Source organism: Passer montanus, unplaced genomic scaffold, assembly GCF_014805655.1.
Source record: "Passer montanus isolate IOZ18808 unplaced genomic scaffold, ASM1480565v1 scaffold9, whole genome shotgun sequence".
Classification (NCBI taxonomy): domain Eukaryota; kingdom Metazoa; phylum Chordata; class Aves; order Passeriformes; family Passeridae; genus Passer; species Passer montanus.
The window spans coordinates 16,051,290-16,069,109 of NW_024374367.1; the positions used below are offsets into that span (position 1 = coordinate 16,051,290).

The 17,820-nt window shown below is 47.8% G+C and overlaps 1 protein-coding gene across 1 annotated transcript; it reads left to right on the forward strand.

Moving 5' to 3' along the window:
• The first annotated feature begins 6 nt into the window (after positions 1-6).
• ARL8B (ADP ribosylation factor like GTPase 8B) lies at positions 7-17,174 on the forward strand. Its single transcript, XM_039733991.1, has 7 exons — positions 7-161; positions 8,819-8,899; positions 9,477-9,550; positions 9,948-10,041; positions 10,642-10,709; positions 10,937-11,007; positions 12,500-17,174. The coding sequence occupies exons 1-7, from the start codon at positions 39-41 to the stop codon at positions 12,547-12,549; spliced, it is 561 nt and encodes a 186-aa protein (XP_039589925.1). The 5' UTR covers positions 7-38; the 3' UTR covers positions 12,550-17,174.
• The last annotated feature ends 646 nt before the right edge of the window (positions 17,175-17,820 follow it).

Consider the following 17,820-nt stretch of genomic DNA (forward strand, 5'->3'; position numbering starts at 1 on the left):
GGCCCGCAGCGCCCCCGGCCCGCCCGCCCGCCGCCACGATGCTGGCGCTGCTGTCCCGGCTGCTCGACTGGTTCCGCTCGCTCTTCTGGAAGGAGGAGATGGAGCTGACCCTGGTGGGGCTGCAGTACTCGGGCAAGACCACCTTCGTCAACGTCATCGCGGTGAGCGGGGCGGCGGGCGAGGGCCGCGGGCATGGAGTGGGGCCGGGCCGGGCCACGGGGATGGAGCGGGGCCGGGCCGGGGGGATGGAGCCGAGCCGGACCGGGCCGCGGGGATGGAGCCGGGCCGTGGGGATGAAGCCGGACCGGGGGGATGGAGCCGGGCCGGGCCGGACCGGGGGGATGGAGCCGGGCCGGGCCGGGCCGGACCGCGGGGATGAAGCCGGGCCGGGCCGGGCCGGGCCTGGGGGATGGAGCCGGGCCGGGCCGGGGGGATGGAGCTGGGCCGGGCCGGGAGGATGGAGCCGGGCCGGGCCGCGGGGAGCAGCGTGTGAGGCCTCGCTGGGGGACACGGCTGAGCCTCGGGGCTGCCGTACCTCCGTAGACCTTTGTGCGCTGGTGGCACCCGCGGGGACAGCGATGGCACAGCAGGGGCTCTGAAGGCGCCTGTCGGTCAGGGTGTCGGTGTGGCGGGGCTCTCTTAGCAGATGGGGAGATAACATTGTGTGTCTTCGGCTGCCGCCTCCCTCTGATCGCTTTTCAGTAGTCCTAAATCATTTAAGTGTCATCACCTACTCACGGTTCTCCTCTCAAATACTTATCGGTTGCTGAAACCCATATCAAAGAATCTCCTTTCTTTTAAGGTACAACTTAGCTAAGAAGTACAGCTCACAAGCACAAGCCCATCAGCAGCACACTGCTGCACGGGGGCCTGCTGATGTGGGGCTGTGCCTGGAGCAGGTAAAGGAAGGGTGTGGGAATACTCCTACACGAAGCTATTCCATTGTTGACCGAGATAAAGAGTGGCTTTGCCTAAATGGCCTGTTCAGCTCCATCAGTGTCCTGCTGTGCTGATGTGTGTGATGGAAAACGTTCCAGGAGACAAGCTGGACTTTGGGAGCTCCTGAAAGGGCAGCCAGGGTATCTTTTGGTTTTTCAGGGAGTGTGAGTGACCTAGAATGAGAAAGCTGATGTCTCCTGCTTTAGAGGGAGCACAGCTTCAGCTTGTCTCTTGGTTTTTGAGGCTGTGTCCTCAGCACCCTGGAATACTTGTAAGAATATTTATTTAAGTGCCAGTTGAATGAGTTAGTGGCTGGAAAAGGACTTTATTCTCTTGCAGTTATGCATCATGCTGCACACTGACAAACAGCCTGGAAACCATAACCAAGCCCTTGTGTAGCTCAGGTGTGAGCACTCAGTGGGCTTCCTGATAATCCTGCAAAATGGGTACTTCATGAGAGGTAACTTCTCTGACCAGTGTCAGCTAAAGGTTGCTGCAGTGACCCAGGAATGCCAGGAGCCTTTTCTTTCACACTCTGCCAGTCCATCTGGGCTTGTAGAAATGGAGCTGTGAAATGGTACAGCCTTGATCTGTGGCTGCTGAGCTTGGAGTGTTTCTGCAGCTGGGGGCTCTCTGCAGGCTTCTCATCCTCTGGAGTCCTCCTGGTGATGGCTCTTGACAAAAAAAACGCTTTGTTTCTGTATAGGAGCAGCAGTTTGGGGAGTGACCTGTGAAACCCCCTGCAGGTGTGTGCAGCAGTCAGAGCTGTAGCAGCTGCACAGCAGTCCAGTCCATCTCAGCTGTCTCCAGTGGGAGAAGTTTCCCTGAGTAAAGCTGGAGTCTGTTTCCAGCCTCCTCTGCGGGGGTTGAATCTTGCAAGGTTTCAGCCACATGTTAGGATCACACCCAGGCATTTATCTGAGTGAGTGCCATCCAGGGAGCCTTGCAAAACCCCGGGGAAGGAGGAAGCTGCTGAGCATGCTGACACAGCCTCCTTAGCTGGTTTAGCTTGGAAGCATCAGGCCACGTTTCTGAAGTTGTTAATTAGGAAATCTGGGGAGTCTTTACACAAAAAAACAGAGGGAGGGGGTTTGCCCAGGTGTGTATTATTGGTTTAAACAAAATAATGGCATAAGCTTCAGTTGCCAGTGCAAAATCACTTTTTAGAGCAGTGCAGACCATGGCATGCAGAGCTGTCTTCTTATTTGCTTCCTTGACTGACTTTAGTTCAGAGTCTGCATTTGGGAATGAGTGCAGGAAAAGAACAACTGCTCTCTGCAGGCCAGTTAATGGTTTGGGTGGATGAGGCTGTTGGGATTCCTCAAAACTGAAATGAAAGGAATGACACAGCAAGATGTCCTGTAGGACAGCTCGAAAAGCTGGAGTGCACACCAGGAGCTTGGTGTGGCTCAGGAGGTTGTGTGCTGCCTGACAAAGGGCTCTCGCCAGTCTTGACAACTGTGGGTTTAATCCAGTATAAATGTCTAATGTAATCTCTGCCCATCAGAGCAGGCATGTGGAACTAGAGGGAAAACTCACCCAGGGAAGCTTGGTACAAGGCCTGGCTGCTGCTGAAGTGGACAGGCCATGAGGGGCAGACAGTCCAGTTCTAGAATAATCCCATTATAGATTGGTGGTGGGTTTTGATCATGTTTATTCCTCCAGTGTAAACAAACACTTGATTGGTAATCAGGCTAAACAAGGGCCTGGAGAGAGGACAAAAGGGAGTGGATTTGAACAGAGAGATGGAGAGGTTAGATTAGACATTAGGGATAAATCCTTCCCAGTGGGGGTGGGCAGCCCTGGCACAGGCTCCCAGAGAAGCTGGGGCTGCCCCTGGATGCCTGGCAGTGCCCAAGGCCAGGCTGGACAGGGCTTGGAGCAGCCTGGGACAGTGGAAGGGGTGGCACTGGATGGTCTTGAATGTCCCTTCCAGCCCCAAGCCTCCTGTGTTCAGTTTGATTAGGAGGGTTAGAACCCAGCGTTAGCAGTGAAATCTCGTTAGAGCTGGATCCAGCTAATGCAGCTTCTGCTTTTCTAAGGCTCTGCATTAGTCACTGTCTCTAATTAGATATTAAGCATAAGTTTTCCATGTGTGTGAGTAAACTTGCTCACAAGGGAGGATATCATTTCTTCCTGGTCCTAATTTCCCTAATGTGGATGGCCTGTGGCTCTTATTCAGAGAAACTGCATGTCATCCCGGGATCGCATCTGGAGTTGTCGGCTCCCGAGCCGAGCCCTGGAAATGCCCATTATTTACAGCCTCTGCAGGATCTTGTGGTGTTTGCAGCTCGTGGCCTTTCCCTCAGCCCAGCAGCTGCTGGGAGCTGCTGTGGGGAGCACGAGGAGCTGCTGTGGGGAGCACGAGGGGCTGCTGGGGCCGTGTGGCACCACTGGAACACGACTCAAGCTGAGCCAGCCTGCAGGAGTGCAGCTGGGCAGCAGAAGACTCCTGCAGCTGGGGAACAAAGCAGGGCACCCCTGGGGAGCAGGGCACCCACCCCTGCAGCTGGGGAACAGGGCACTCCTGCAGCTGGGGAGCGAGGCACTCACTCCTGCAGCCTCCACAGTCCATTGCATGGAAGGGTGGCATGGCCTGGGGTTTCTGTAGAAGTTTTGGCCGATGCCTGGTAGGTTGAGCCTTGATCCAGGTGTTTGGCACTGGAACACTGGAGCTCATTAGCCTGGCTCACTGAAGCCTCGTTAGTCAGGGAGCAGAGGTCTGGAGGAGTGGGAAGAAGTTGGAACTTTGCTGATACAGTTATCAGGTTCAAGAGCTAGACTCAACCTGTTTGTGGTGACAGGGTAAATAGGGTCCCTCTTTAGGATTTGTGTCAGAGCCTGAATCAGCGTGGTTGGTTTTTAACTTTGGAATATCTGGCAAGTGTTGGAATGAGACTGTGGTTTCTAGAGAGAGGCAATTCCTAAAGTGCCTCTCAACGAAAGATTCGTTTGGCCAGCTGGGAGCTGCAACTTCCTTCTGTTCTCATGACTGTTAGAAGTAACTTTGGCTTGAAGAAGCTACACCAGAGAAATGCAGAAAAATACTGCTCTGAAGAGCTCCACTGCTGTTTTAATACCTTTTGAACCACCCAGGTAGGCCATAAATCCTGTGTGTTGTTGCTTCATGCACACCATGGTTGATAAAATTTGCAGTCTTTCTTAATGGCAGAAGTCTCTTGAAATGCATTGCATCACTTCATTAGCTAATAAAGCTCCTAGGAGGTGACTCAGACCCTTTCTTTGAGGCCCTGCTTGCTGTACCCTAGATGGGCTAAAACAGGTGACTGAAACCAGAATCTCCTTTTTGCATCTTGGTCCTGAATTCCTGTAGAGCACTTCGTAAGCAATGGCAGAGCTTTGAGTGGTAACATCTGGATAAGGACACTTCCTTGACTGTCAGAAACATGAAATGTCCTGAGGTCTTACATGACAGAGTTCTAGGCAGACATATGCCTTCTTTATGGTTGATATTTGCTAAGCAGTTTAAATATTCAATTAAACTCGGGGCTGGGGAAATAAAAATGTATTTTCTTGCCATATACCACTGCTCTGGTTTCTGCAGGAGTCATTCCTGGCAGTGCTGTTGGGAAGCCTTTCTGGGATTGAAGTTTCTAAACTGGAGTTCAAGCTTGTGATCATGATCACAAGTAGCTGGAACACTGAATTATTTCCTAAAGAAAGAAGCTGGACTGTAGAAAGTTGATTTGTCTGTTTATGAGGCACTGCTTGGTTGAGGCTATGAGTGTTGCAGAGGAGGCTTAGTGTAGGGGTAGCTTGATATAATGCTAAAATTGCACTGCTTTTTAAATAATTTTTTTTAAAGAAGACATTTTGGAGACATACAGCATTTTTTCTTAGTGTGAAAAGAAAGAAATTTCTTGGGATGAGCAGCAGGGTTTAATGTGATACTGTGGTTCAGGTGGGTTGGGAGTGTCCTGGCTGGATTCCACACCCCAGTGGTGTTGTTTCCTAGTTGGTTAAGCTTGTTTGTGATCTCATCTAGCTGGATGAAAAGTACTATGATTAAAGATAAAACAATCCTTGCTGTGTGATAACAAAATCTGTATGAAGAAATTGGTCCCATAACAGTAGTGAATCATGTCAGCTTTATGAGATGCAAAGTAAAGGCTGCTCTGACCTTCTCTGGTGATACAAAGAATGTCCTTGTGCAGGCTGTGGGATCAGTCAAGCTGCTTAGGGGGCTGCAGTCTGCTAGGAGTTGTCCAAGGCCAGGCTGCACAGGGCTTGGAGCAGTCTGGGGTAGTGCAAGGTGCCCCTGCCCATGGCAGGAGGTGGAGCTGAGGTTCCTCCCAATTGAAACCACTCTATCATTCCATAACTCCTTGGAGTTTGAGTTTCTGGCTGTAGTTTATGGTTTTGGAGAGGCAGATGAAGAAACCCAAATGTGTTTTGTTTGGTTTATGGTTTGACTCAAGACAACTGGAAATGGTAGGTTTAATAAGGTTGTAATATTAATTAAATTATAAAATAGACTAAACTTGCATCCTTTGCACACTTCTGGAATGTCAGGGGATGGCAAGTTAAAACTTGTCCTAAGTTTTCCTCTGGGAACTGAACTGTACCTGTAGCTGGCTTGTTCAGAAATGCTGCAGTCTGTGATTTAGTGCTGCCACTGATACACGGTGAGCTGAACCCAAACTGATCCATGGAATAAAATCCCTTAGTTCAGTCTGGATGCATTTTGCTGCTCTGAGTAATCCTTATCCACCATAAGTACTCATCCGGGTAAGTGGGTTCATGCTGCACTAAAATCTCCTGTTTGGGTTCCCCAGGAGATTTGGGGGGAGCATCTCTTAAACCAGGAGGCTGCAGGATTAGTCCTGGGGGTTCTTTGTGCAAGTGGCCTCTGAAAATGGCTGTTTAGTCTCCCTGCCCTTATCTCCCCCACGGCTTGGAGTTAACTTTGTTTGGTGACCTTCGCTTGGTGCTGTGTGGTCTGTGTGACCTCGGGGCTGAGGCTTCCAGCAGAATCCCTGCTGGGACAGCTCCTGCCCTTCCAGGAGCCCTGCAGGGAGGTCAGGGTCTGCCTGCTGGGGTGGGCACCACTGCTGAAAACAAGGCGGTGCTGGATTTGTCAGCAGCTGCTCCTGCTGTCCTTGATGAGTGTTTGAGCAGTCTGCTGTGTGTGACAGCAGCCAAAGCTTTCCCATCGGGAACTGAAAATATTGCTGTGCACATCAAGCTTGTTTTAAAGCTGGTGTTTCAGGAGGAAAAGCATCTTATTGTGAGCACACAGTGACAGCAAGAGTACTCTGCTCTGGGAGGGAAGGCTGATTCCAACCAAGTGACTGCTAGTAAAAGTATGTTCCTTTTGTGCTGCTCTTGGAGTAGCTTTTGCATATGAATACTCTAAGTTGAAGCTGCATTCCTGGCTTTTTTCCTCTGAGGAGGTAGTAAACAAAAGCCCTCTAAATTCTGAGTGTAGAGAACAGTTTCTGGGCCAAGGCAGTTGAATGTGGTAGCAGAATCCATCAAAGGAGATCACTGTCTGCTGCTAAAATCCTTTACAATCGTTTTAACCAATTTTTGACCTTAGAAGGGGACTTCCAATAGCTTCCTTTGGGTCCAGTGAGCAGAGGAACACCCACACTCAGTCAGGGGAAGGTCTTTCCAATGAAGACCTGAGCTGACCCATGTGTTCATGTCAGTTCTGGATTGTCCCTCTGCAGAGCAGAGCACAGGCAGCTGAAACTCCACTGAGCGACTGCAGCTCAAAGGTTTTGAGGTTTTAAGCAAGTCAGAACAAGTTTGGGGATGTGCAGCGTGGGTAGAGAGCACTTGGGAAGGAATCAGATGCAGCAGCTTTCCTGAGGATTCTGTAGAAGTTTCCCTGTGGTGGGTCACAGTAATTTCAGCGTTACATTAAAGATGTGGCAAATGAAGTGCTGCTCCAATCTGCAGGAATGTGTGTCCTGGAAGAGCAGTGGGAGAACATGAAATGGGTACTGAACACGCTGCAATTAGTGGGATGACTGGCACAGTGAGGGCTGTAAACTCCTCACGGGGATGGGCAGGGAGTGTTTGGACAGCCTGGAGCTTGATGAGGGTCATGATAAGGTTGTTCATGGGTGAGAATCAGGGGGAAGGCCAACAAGGCAGATATCCTGGTGGGGGTCTCTTCTAGACCACCCAGCCCAGCATGAAGAGGCACCAAAATCCTCTTTAAGCTGCTGGGAGAAGTCTCACTGTGGCTAGGCCTTGTTCTCATAGGGGACCTCAGCTTCCCACATGTCTGCTGGAAATAAACGCAGCAGGGAGCTGATGAGTCCAGGAGGTTCCTGGAATGTGTGTTCCTATTGATAAGAACAGCTCTGGAGAGAAGGATCTGGAAGGATCTGAGTGGGAATAGTTGGCAGCGTGTGGGGTAAGGCTCAGCAGCGCAGAGATGGAGGCTCGGGGAGTGCTTGGGAGACGCTGGGATAGGAGCTGTGGGTGTGGGGTGTGACTGTGGAGGCAGGAATGTGGAGGCAGGAATGTTGTGGTGCTTGAGCAACTGGCAAGTGACCCTTCAGAGGCAAGATTGGTTTGAGGAGCTGAACTGAGCTGCCCCAGGCGTGGCAGCACAGCTCACCATGGGCTCTGAGCTGTGCTGGTCACTCTGGCTGCAATGGGCAGCTCGGGCCCTGGCATTTGGGGCAGGAATGGGCAGCTCCTGGACTGACATTCCCGTTGGGCACCCACCCTACCATGTGAGAAGGGGTAGGGTGGATTCTGAAGCAGAGCTGCAGGGCCTGACCCAAGCTCCTGGTGCAGCCCTGGTCCTGCTGGCCACACTGCTCCTGATACAAGCCAGGAGCTGTTGCCCTTCATGGCCGCCTGGTCAGGCTTAGCTGCTCCTTGCAGCCTGTCAGGCCCTAACTGGGGTGCTGTGTCTGCTTCAGAGATCCCAAAGGGCTTTGAACCCCAGGGAACTTCTCTGGCCAGTGTCAGGGGAGAGATGCAGGCTTTGCTGCAGTGATACCAAACCCTAATTAAACAGCTGAATGCTTTGGGATCAACCCTAATTTTTCCAAATGTTCTTGACTGTCTGGTTCTATTACACATAATGGATGTAGTGAGCTTCATAATGGCCACGGTGGCTGATTCACCTTCTGCCAAACAGCCAAGGGAGGAATCTGTAGTAGTGTTGAAAACTCTTGTTATGGCTACAGGAGATAGTTGGGAACTTGGCTCTCAAGCTGCTGCAGATGGAGGTGTTACAGACAGTAAAACATCTGCCACTGGAGGAGCTCTCCAGTGCCGTGCTCCTGCAGCAGTTCTGTCCCGGCTGGGAGTGGTGCTGGGAAGCAGCTCAGAGCCTCTGGAGCTGCACAGGCTGGACACTGGCCTGGCAGGAAGCTGACCCGGCAGGTCCTTCCACTTTGCAGCCTTTAACACTCCTCAGGGAGTCACCCCATACCTGTGGGCAGGAGGCTTCCTCCACAGGAGTGATTTATTGCTGCAAAGGCTGCCCAGATTTATTGCTGCTCTGCTTGCATCAGAGGGAGCCCTTCTGGATATTTCTGGCTCCCAGGTAACGGGAGATCCCGACATGCAGCCTTGGCTCCAGAAGTAGGTGAATGGCTCTTTCCTCCCCTTGCCCTGTCCATCTGTTAAGCTGTGCAAAGCACTCTCCCAGGTGACTTTGTTCCCCTGGCTGCCTCGAGGCTTGAAAAATGATTTCAGTGCTTGTAAGAAATGAGTTGTCTGACTTCACAGAAGCTCCAGCACACGTGGATGTAACATCCACGACTTCTTGGCCGTAAAACCTTCAGTTGGAAGGCAAATGGTTAGAAAAAGGTTGTGATATTTTACTATGTAACCAGTTGTGTCAGATAAGCACTAAATTTAACTTTGTCTTTTTTCTTTTTTCCAGTCAGGTCAATTCAGTGAAGATATGATTCCTACTGTGGGCTTCAACATGAGGAAAGTTACAAAGGGTAATGTTACAATAAAGGTATGTTGCCATTGTTGACTGTTTTCTTTAGGTTCTAGTTTGCAATTTACGTGTTTGCTCTGTTTTGCTTCCAGCCTTGAGGCAAATATAGAACACTGAAGAGGCTTAGCTAAATCTGTCGAGTAGCTTAAGAAGACATTTATGTTTATTTATGGAGTTTCTGAAATGAGAATCTGTGTGTGGTTCCCAGGTTCATGGACTAGTTAAAGCACTGTTGTGATAATGCTGTCTGGCTTAGATATGAATGTTTGAGGCCCAGAGATGCTGTTTCCTGCTCATCAGTTTGCTTAAGGGAAGGTTTTTAAAGTGAATACATTGTATTTTCTTGTGTAGTTCAGTATGTAACCTTCATACACAGGATGTTCTTACATCTGGTGCAAGGTGCTCCAGTTGGCACCTCCTGCTGTGGGGCCCTAAGCTCAGAGCAGCTGTGCAAGGGATTATTCCTGTTTTAATATGGGAGGGGTCAAGCAGCTGCTTAAGGAGAAAGGGAAAACTGTAGTGATTTCTTGTCTTATCTTTGCCTGACATGTTTAAACAGTGCATGGCTAAATTGTCTTTCTCCCCTTGCCTTAAGATTTGGGATATAGGAGGGCAGCCCCGATTCCGGAGCATGTGGGAGCGATATTGCAGAGGAGTTAATGCTATTGTGTAAGTGTCCTTCCTTCAGCTCTGCTTCCTTCATTCTCTGGAGCCTTCCTAACACTGCATGCCTGACTCTCTGGTTCTCCTTGTGATTCTGAACCTGCACTGCAACCACACTGACCGTGTTCACCCTTCAGTTCAGGGCTCAGGATGGGTTATTTCATCAGTGTCTGATCTGGAGTACTAACTCCTCCCTGTCTGAACTGGGTGGCAGTGCTAACTCAAAGCATCTTCCTTCTGCTCTGGTCTTGGAGAATGTTTTTAAAGAACTAAATCTTTGCTCAGAAGTCCTAGCTTTGTTGAAAACCTTGTTGAATGTGCTCAAACCTGGCAGTGTAAAGAAAAGAGTGATGTTTCTGCAGGAGCTCAGTATCACTGACCTAACCTGAAATTCTCTTTAAAGCTACATGGTAGATGCTGCAGATCGTGACAAAATAGAAGCCTCTCGGAACGAGCTGCACAATCTTCTAGATAAGCCCCAGTTACAAGGAATCCCTGTAAGTAACATCACCTTAAACACCATGAAATGTCTCTGAGCAATGTGCATCACTTGAGCAACTCTGAAGTCTGCCTTGAGCTCTGAGTTATAGGGCCCAACCTTACTGGTCAGTATAAGCATGGCCAATGCCTGCCCCCAGTGCCTTAAACCAGTTTTTGACCTTCAGTGGTCTTATTTCACTCAGTGCTCACAAAACATAATAAATACAACTGAAACAGCAGTTTAGAGGATTCCACAGTGTGAGTTTGTGCTATTGACTAAGGGTTGACCACAGTGTAGTACAGAAGTGTAGAGTAAGTTTGAGGAATCTCAATGAGTGTGCTGCAAATGTTCTCAGATTTATCAGCTGTTGTATTCTCTTGCTTGCTCTTTGCACAGAACAGTTTATTTGTACCCCCTCTTTCCCTGTGACTAGATCAGTCTTCTTTCTTGATCTGGTTTAACTGCATATATCTTGTTCCATTAGATTTAACAGGCAGATGCAGACTGCTCATGAGACTCCCTTGAAGTTTGTTTTTTGGTTTTGATTGGGGTTTTTGTCTGTTTATTTGGGGTTTTTTAAAGCAAAGCAACAACCATTTCCTTCTCTGGATTTCAGGTTCTAGTACTTGGAAATAAGAGAGACCTTCCTAATGCTTTGGATGAGAAACAGCTAATTGAAAAGATGTAAGTCTAACCCTTTCTAAGAAACATTTCTCTTCCTCAATAAATTCATGTACATGGAGTTATTAGATCAGGAAGCTCACATTTATGAGTGGAAAACCCAGCAACAGCAGGTAACAGAATATTGTACAGAACAAGTTGTGTGGGGAAGGGGAAGAGGAGCAGCTCAGATTGTCAGTAAGAGCCCTTGTGTCAGTGAAATGTGTGCTGACATGTTCTCTCTTTCCTAGGAATCTTGCTGCTATTCAGGACAGAGAAATCTGCTGCTACTCAATTTCTTGCAAAGAGAAAGATAATATAGGTAACTATTAACCCAAAACACTGAGATTATGAAGTGCTGTCAGAGGATGGACTGGGGGGATTTTAAGTTCTTAAACAAACTTCCTGTCTTCAGGAAGCCAGGAACAAATCAAAGACCAGTGTGTGAGTGCATGGGTTAAACTCAGCATAACTCCTGATGGCAGTGAGGAAACCTGACTGGTGTTAAAATTTTAGGGGTTGTAGTTTCCAAAAAATGCCAGTCCCTGTGAAATACACTCCCTTCTTCAGTCAGTTGGCAGCAAAGAGCTGACTCTATTCCATTATCTTGGCCTGAATGATTTTATACTTCTGTCAGGTGCTCTCACCTCTGCCTCACTTGGTCAGGATGCCAAGTACTCGCAGCAAGTTCTTCTTCAAGTTTATTCCCCAAGATTATTTCCCTTGAAATAATCACCTTCCCTTGCTGTGTTATCAGAGCAGTTTGTGTTGTGCCATCTGCCAGTCCCCTGCAGCCAAACAGTGCCTTTTTCTGGCACAGGCATCAAATGCTTCAGAAACTTGTGGAGTTCAAAGCAGAAACCATGTCCTGTAATCTCAGGTATTTGCCATCAGCTTTGTGAGTAAACTAAGTCATCTCAGCTGAGTGAAAACAGAATTTAACAACACTTTCCACCCTTTTCCTGACGCCTTCCTTGGCTGCCATGGGATCAACCCTGGTGCATTGCCAGGGTAACAGGAGTTTGCTATGAGGCAACTTCAGGGTGATGCTCCCAGGAGAGGCTCTAAAGGATACCAGGCTTTATAGGGAAAAAAGCTTCTTTCTAGGAAAACTGAATAGTCTGTGGGACAGTTGTGGCTTCCAAGAAGCCCCTGTCACCAGCTCTAAAGGATACCAGGATGGCTTTATAGGGAAAAAAAGCTTCTTTCTAGGAAAATTGAATAGTCTGTGGGACAGTTGTGGCTTCCAAGAACCCCTGTCACCTTAGCATCAGTTAAATGTTCAGACATGCTGGATGGAAGCAGAGGCTCCCTTCTGTGGAGATCCACACAAGGCTGCCAGCACACTGGGCACCACTGAGGCTGGAGGAGAGCCAGGGCCTTTCCCTTCCTGAGGAGTGCCTCTCCCAGGCAGGGAGGAGCACGAGGACCTGGACCACAGGGCTAAACCAGCCTTGTTCTCATCGGGGAGGAGCTGCTGGCTGAACAGAGCAGTGCTGATTTAAAACTAATGATTGGAGCCATAGTGAAGTGTCCCATGAAGGAATATCTTTGTCCTAGAAGTGGGCTGAACTGAGGAGCCAGGATGTGTGGGGCAGTGCCTGTCATTGCTACCTAAAGAATGCTTAACAGTTACAGGATCAAACATGACAGCAAACATCCAGAAAATCATTGTGTTCATCTGCCCTGGGCCATCCTCTAGAGAAGGGCTGGGATATTCCTGTCCTGTGTTTGGGACACTGGAATACCAAAGCCTTGCCACTTGCACCAACACAGACACTTGAATGTGGAACTTCTCTTCTCTCTCCCTGTAGATATCACGCTTCAGTGGCTTATTCAGCATTCAAAATCTAGAAGAAGCTGAAGTCTTCCTGGAATCTCCAGTACCAGTTGGCCATAATCTCAATTGTCCACTTCCCTCCATAATGAGATACTACCCCAAAATCCTGTATCAAGAATCTGCCTTTTCACGGTTCATTTCTCATGTGCACTGCTGAAGACTTGTATTCCTATTCTGTCACAAAACAACTAGAGTTGTCATGATAAAGTCAGCACAAATATTTATTTTACAACCATCTGTGGTGGGAGGGTTGTGGGGGGGCTTTTTAAAGAAATATCTCTACCATGTTAACTACGATGGTACACTCTGTTCTGGTTTTTCAGGGCCAGGTTTTTATATGATTTTCAGCAAGTGTTTTATTTCTAGTGTTTAGTGGCTTGAAGATGCTGATGCTTGACAGCATTAAGATTCTGCAAGATGCCACATACAGTAGTTAGAAAACATTTAAGCGTGAATTGTGGGATACTGATTGATCTCACAGATGCATGTGATGTGTGTATGTAAGCAGAGGAATGGAAACTGTTTGCAGAGGGGAGCACAAGGTATAGATCAGCATCACTAATCTACAGCTGAGATCCTGTCACTGGAAAAAGAAAACTCTCATGATGAATTAGGAAAGTCATCTGTTTAAAATCATTCTGTTGCTTCTGTTTAATATTTATGTGGGGGATGGGAATGGACTGTTCTGTCAAACTTTCAAAAATTGGAGTATTCCAGCATGAAAACAAATTGCTAGGAACATCAGGCTGTGTTCAAATACATTTTTCTATCTCCAGATACTCGTGGTCTCTCTCTGAAACCAGAACATGCATTCTGAGCAGCTGCATGACACCCAAATTACTGATGCTCTTGTATCGAGGCAGTTGTCGACCTTTAGCACAATCTGTGTGTAATTGTCAGTGTCTCCTGCTCCTGGAATGGCTGGGCACAGTTTCACCTGGTGCTATGGAATACCTGGGCTATTGTGACAACTCTAGACCCGCCTGCTTTCTTGATGTAACCATGTGCAAAGCCTGTCAGATGCAATGAAATGTTTTGCTGTGTCAAAGCACAAGAGAGCCAATGAATTGACCCTGTCTCTTGACTAGCTGCTGCAGCTTAGGGAAGTGTGTATAAACTCAAGACTGTCACGTTCCTGTAGCTTTCCTTTCCCGGTGACTTGAGCGTATTCACAGGGACAGCCTTGTCGAGGCTGGTTGTTCATCAGCAGTGTCAGTGTAGCTACCTGTGTGTGCAGCTCATGGTGCAGCTCGTGTTGCCTCACACCGTGTGTGACTCCCCACTCCTCGTGGTTTGCATCCCTGGGAGCAGTGCTGTCCCCTCCCTTCTGAGAGCCAGTGTTAATGCAGACTGCCAGGCCTTACTGTCCTGTCCCAGCTCTGGCACTGCTGCACAGACACTACAGCTGCCTGCCTTCAGCCTCAAGTTACGTTTGAACTTTTTGTCCCCTTTCAGTTCTCTGAAGCATGGTTTCAATTAATCCATACTCTGGTGCTGTAGAGGAGAGGGTGTATTAACTTGCTACTGTAGTCCCGAGTTCACCAGAACTGCTACAGTTACTTTTATTTAGCAACCTTGCTTGTGCCTATCGTAAGGAAACTAAACTAGAATGTGTGAATCTTTGTGGGGGACCAGGTCACTGTTTAGTTAACTGGCCTATAGCTAAACTTGATGTGTTTGGTGTTTATCTACTTCACTGCTTTCAGCATTTATGGCATCCAAACACTACCAATTGTTAACCTGTGCATTACTCTCTGCATGTGAACAACTTATACAATTACTGAACTTTGTAAATACGTGATTTTTTTTTTATTTAGGTGGATGCATATGTTGGTTTACTGCTCTTCAGCTTTATTCAATAAACTTATGTTTTGAGGGTTGTATTGACACTTAACTGCCTGACTTGAGTTGATGTGGCTGAAATCATGGAAAAACACAATGGGATGTCTGTCTCCTCTGCCAAAGATTCCAGTGGGGGAAGAAGGATTGCTAAATACCTGAGCTGATTTATATTCTGTGGTTCAACTGTTCCAGTGAAATGCTTACAAAACTACCTTTGAGGCCTGGGGCTTGCTCACCTTACCTGAGCAAGCTCGGATAGTCAGTCTGAGAGATTGCAGGGCTTTTTTATGTGTGTGCAAAGCACTGGTCAGCTGCAGGGTCTGAAGCAGGGGCAGCCTTCTGGAGCTCAGTTTTCAGGAGAGAAATGCATGTGTTTGCAGTCTTGCTTGTGTGGAGCCTAGGGTAAAACCTTTGTTTTCCTACACAAGTGTCAGATCTTGCAGTGCCTGATCATTCACTGCCAATTAAAGCAGAGGGATTCTTATCTCAGTGGAAAGTGAGGCTTTTGTTGACTGAAGTCTTGAACAAAATCTTTGCTGTGATTTTAATCAGAAGTTTCACTGACTGTTCTTCCCAAAGGTTTTTGTTGTATTAATTTCTCTTAGGACACTGATTAATTAACAGGACTGTCTGTCAGCATCTTCCAATCAATGGTAAGAAATTGGATGTCTTGTTTCAGGCTTGTCTCCATGTAAGCTTTCAAACTTACTGAGCTGTATCAGGTTAGTTTTTAGTCCTGAGTGCAGGTCTTTGAGCATCCTTTGTGTGTAATTCGGCTGGTGGGAAGGACTAGTGACCTGTTAAAGGTTCTGTGAATATTTCTTTGGGGGTTTCCTGCATGCAAAACAAGCTCCCTGCAGTTCATAGTCAAAGCAAAGTGTCTCTAGACACAAATCTGAAAGCAGTGTTAGTGCACTAAGCCTTGTCAGCCTGGTTGGTGTGGTAGCAGTACCAGGCATTCAGTAAATCAGCTGTGGCATGAACTGGCCCACAGCTCTTTGCTTGATGTGCTGTTTCAGTACCAGTTTGAGGTGTAAATAGCAGGAGAGACACAGGAGCCCCCAGGATGTGTGTGCTCTGAAAGGTACACTGCAGTACTCCCCAGATGTCCCCAGCTGGGTTTCAGAGCTGTGGTGCTGCTCTGCCACATGCCCTTGGGTACTGCTGTGGCAGGAAGGAGACCTCAGAGTGGCTGCACTTGTGCTGTTTCTGGCCTTCAGTAACTTGCCAGGTAGCTTTTCTTTGAAAAGGGGAGGAATTGTTTCCTTCTCAACACCTTCTCAGCCTTGGGTGAAAACAATACTCATCAGACACTTTATGTGCAAGGTTAAATCTTTTCTGGCCTGATGAAGGTGTGGAGCCTAGCACAGGCATCAGCAGTGGTGTTTGCAGAGCTTGGATGCTGCAGCTGTGTTCTAGAAATGTAATCTGTGTTCTAGAAATGTAATCTGTGTTCTAGAAATGTATCTCACCATGGTTACTTGTCTCAGGCTCTGTAGTGAGCATGGACAGTAAAGAGGCTGATTAAATTTCCCGTTCTCTTCACAAAAGTTGCTTTTGGGGATGCATTTTAGTTTCATAAGTTACTGCATTTGACATCAATATAGTCATACTTCTGTCACCCAGTCCTGAAGCTCCCCTGATGCAGGTCTTGACTGCTGGCATGTTAAGAGAAGCAGCTCTTGTGCCAAGGTGAACCCCTGGAAGCTGGACAGCAGTCCTGCCTCTGAGACCTGCTGGGGTGTGGGCACTGTGTGCTGTCCTGGGCTTTAAATCAGCTCAGTCCTTGCTGGAGGCTCTGTTCAGTGCCAGTTTCAGAGCAGCAGTGATGAGGAAGGGTTGTGCTTGCCCCCACAGCTCTGCTGCAGGAGTTTCCTGGGAGTGTCCCTGTCCCCCCAGCTCCATGTGGGGGGTGGTTCCTTGAGTGCAGTCAGAGCAGGGGAGTTGCCATCACCCAGAGCAGCTCTGTGCCACCACTTGGCAGCAGGAAAGATGCTCAGATGTGGAGCTGTTCCATCATCTGTGGAACCAACAATCCAGTTCCTCAATGATTTATGTTTTATCTTTGCTTCTTGATGGAAACAGGTTGGAAAGATTTTGGGTGCTGACATATCAAACTGCATAATCTTCACTTTCTGGTAGAAGTAAAGGCCAAAGAAAATGCCTTAAACAGTCTGTGTGTTGACTCTAGGAGTGTTGTGCAGGGATCTGTACTAAGCTGAGGTATGGCTTAGCAGGATTATCAAGCTTTGGGCTCCCTGAGGTTCCCTTTGTGGTTTGTGGCTGTCCTGGTTTGCTTTGTGCAGGAACTGCTCCCCTGCATGCCCAGCGCTGCTCCCCTGCCCTGCTCCTGCACTGCCCTGACCGTGTGCACCCCAAAAAGGGGTGAGAACAGATTTAGCTGTGTTTCCAAGCTGACACAGACAGTGTGAGTGCCTGAGCTTCAGGGCTTTATTCCCAAACTGAGTGCAGAACAGCTTGTCTCAGCAGACCATGACCCTTGAGAGTGCCCTGCTGCTGTGGGGCTGCTGCTGTTCAGCGTGTCCTGGTGAAACTGGGCTTTTCTCTTACGTGCCACTCCAGTGCAAACACAGAATGGCACTCACAGGGGCTTTGCACATACTCTGTGAAAGGACAAGTGAAATACTTGATGGTTTTATTTCCCTCCCAGTGGAAGGTGGGTAAGTAGACCTTTGTGCCAGGATTAGTGCCTTTTAATTATGACATGACAGGTTTTATTCTGTTCAAGGCAACATGTATCATTGTGATAATTTTGAAGTGCTTCAATAAAGTGTTGTTGAAAACCACTTTTTTGCATATTCATCTGTAGTAGGATAACTGATTTATTACTGTTAGAAATATCTAAGAACCCTCATTACCTAATTTAACTACATAACTTCATCTGGAGAGTGTAAACCTTGTGCTCAGTGGGGGCAACTGTGAAAGGCCAGGCTGTGAAATTCCCATTCCTGATTGTTTTTGTTCTGGAAGCATTGGTTGGTCTTATTTGTGCTTCTCTCTGAAAAGACCTGTGGGGTTGAAGTTCCAAAACCATATTATTCAACAAACAGAGCAAACACATCAATAGAGGAAGAAAAAGTTGTGGTATGTGAAATTTAAAGCTGAACTTGGTTTTCTCAAGAGTAAGGAAACTGTTATGGTGCTTGTGTGTAATTGTGGTAATTTGGGGTGTGGATACTTCAGTCTTTGCCACAAGAAGGAATTTTCCTCCTTTTAGAATCAATAATGAATTCTCTTCTTGGTTTGGGTAACATTTAAAAGATCCATGAATTCTGCAGGCTGAGGAAGGGAACTGAAAGATTGTCCAGGCTGGAGGATTTTATCCAAAATCAGCATCCAGAGGTTGGGATGGACCACCGAGTTGTGATACTTGGTTTGGATTTATTCACTCTACTGTTCCTGTTACAGTAACTGGAAAACAAAGGCTTCTGT

Excerpts from the sequence above, each read along its gene's own strand:
- ARL8B (XM_039733991.1), top strand. The coding sequence starts at position 39 with ATGCTGGCGCTGCTGTCCCGGCTGCTCGACTGGTTCCGCTCGCTCTTC. Across the intron at positions 10,042-10,641 it reads CCCAGTTACAAGGAATCCCT|GTTCTAGTACTTGGAAATAA; the intron begins GTAAGTAACATC and ends TCTGGATTTCAG. Across the intron at positions 10,710-10,936 it reads AAACAGCTAATTGAAAAGAT|GAATCTTGCTGCTATTCAGG; the intron begins GTAAGTCTAACC and ends TCTCTTTCCTAG.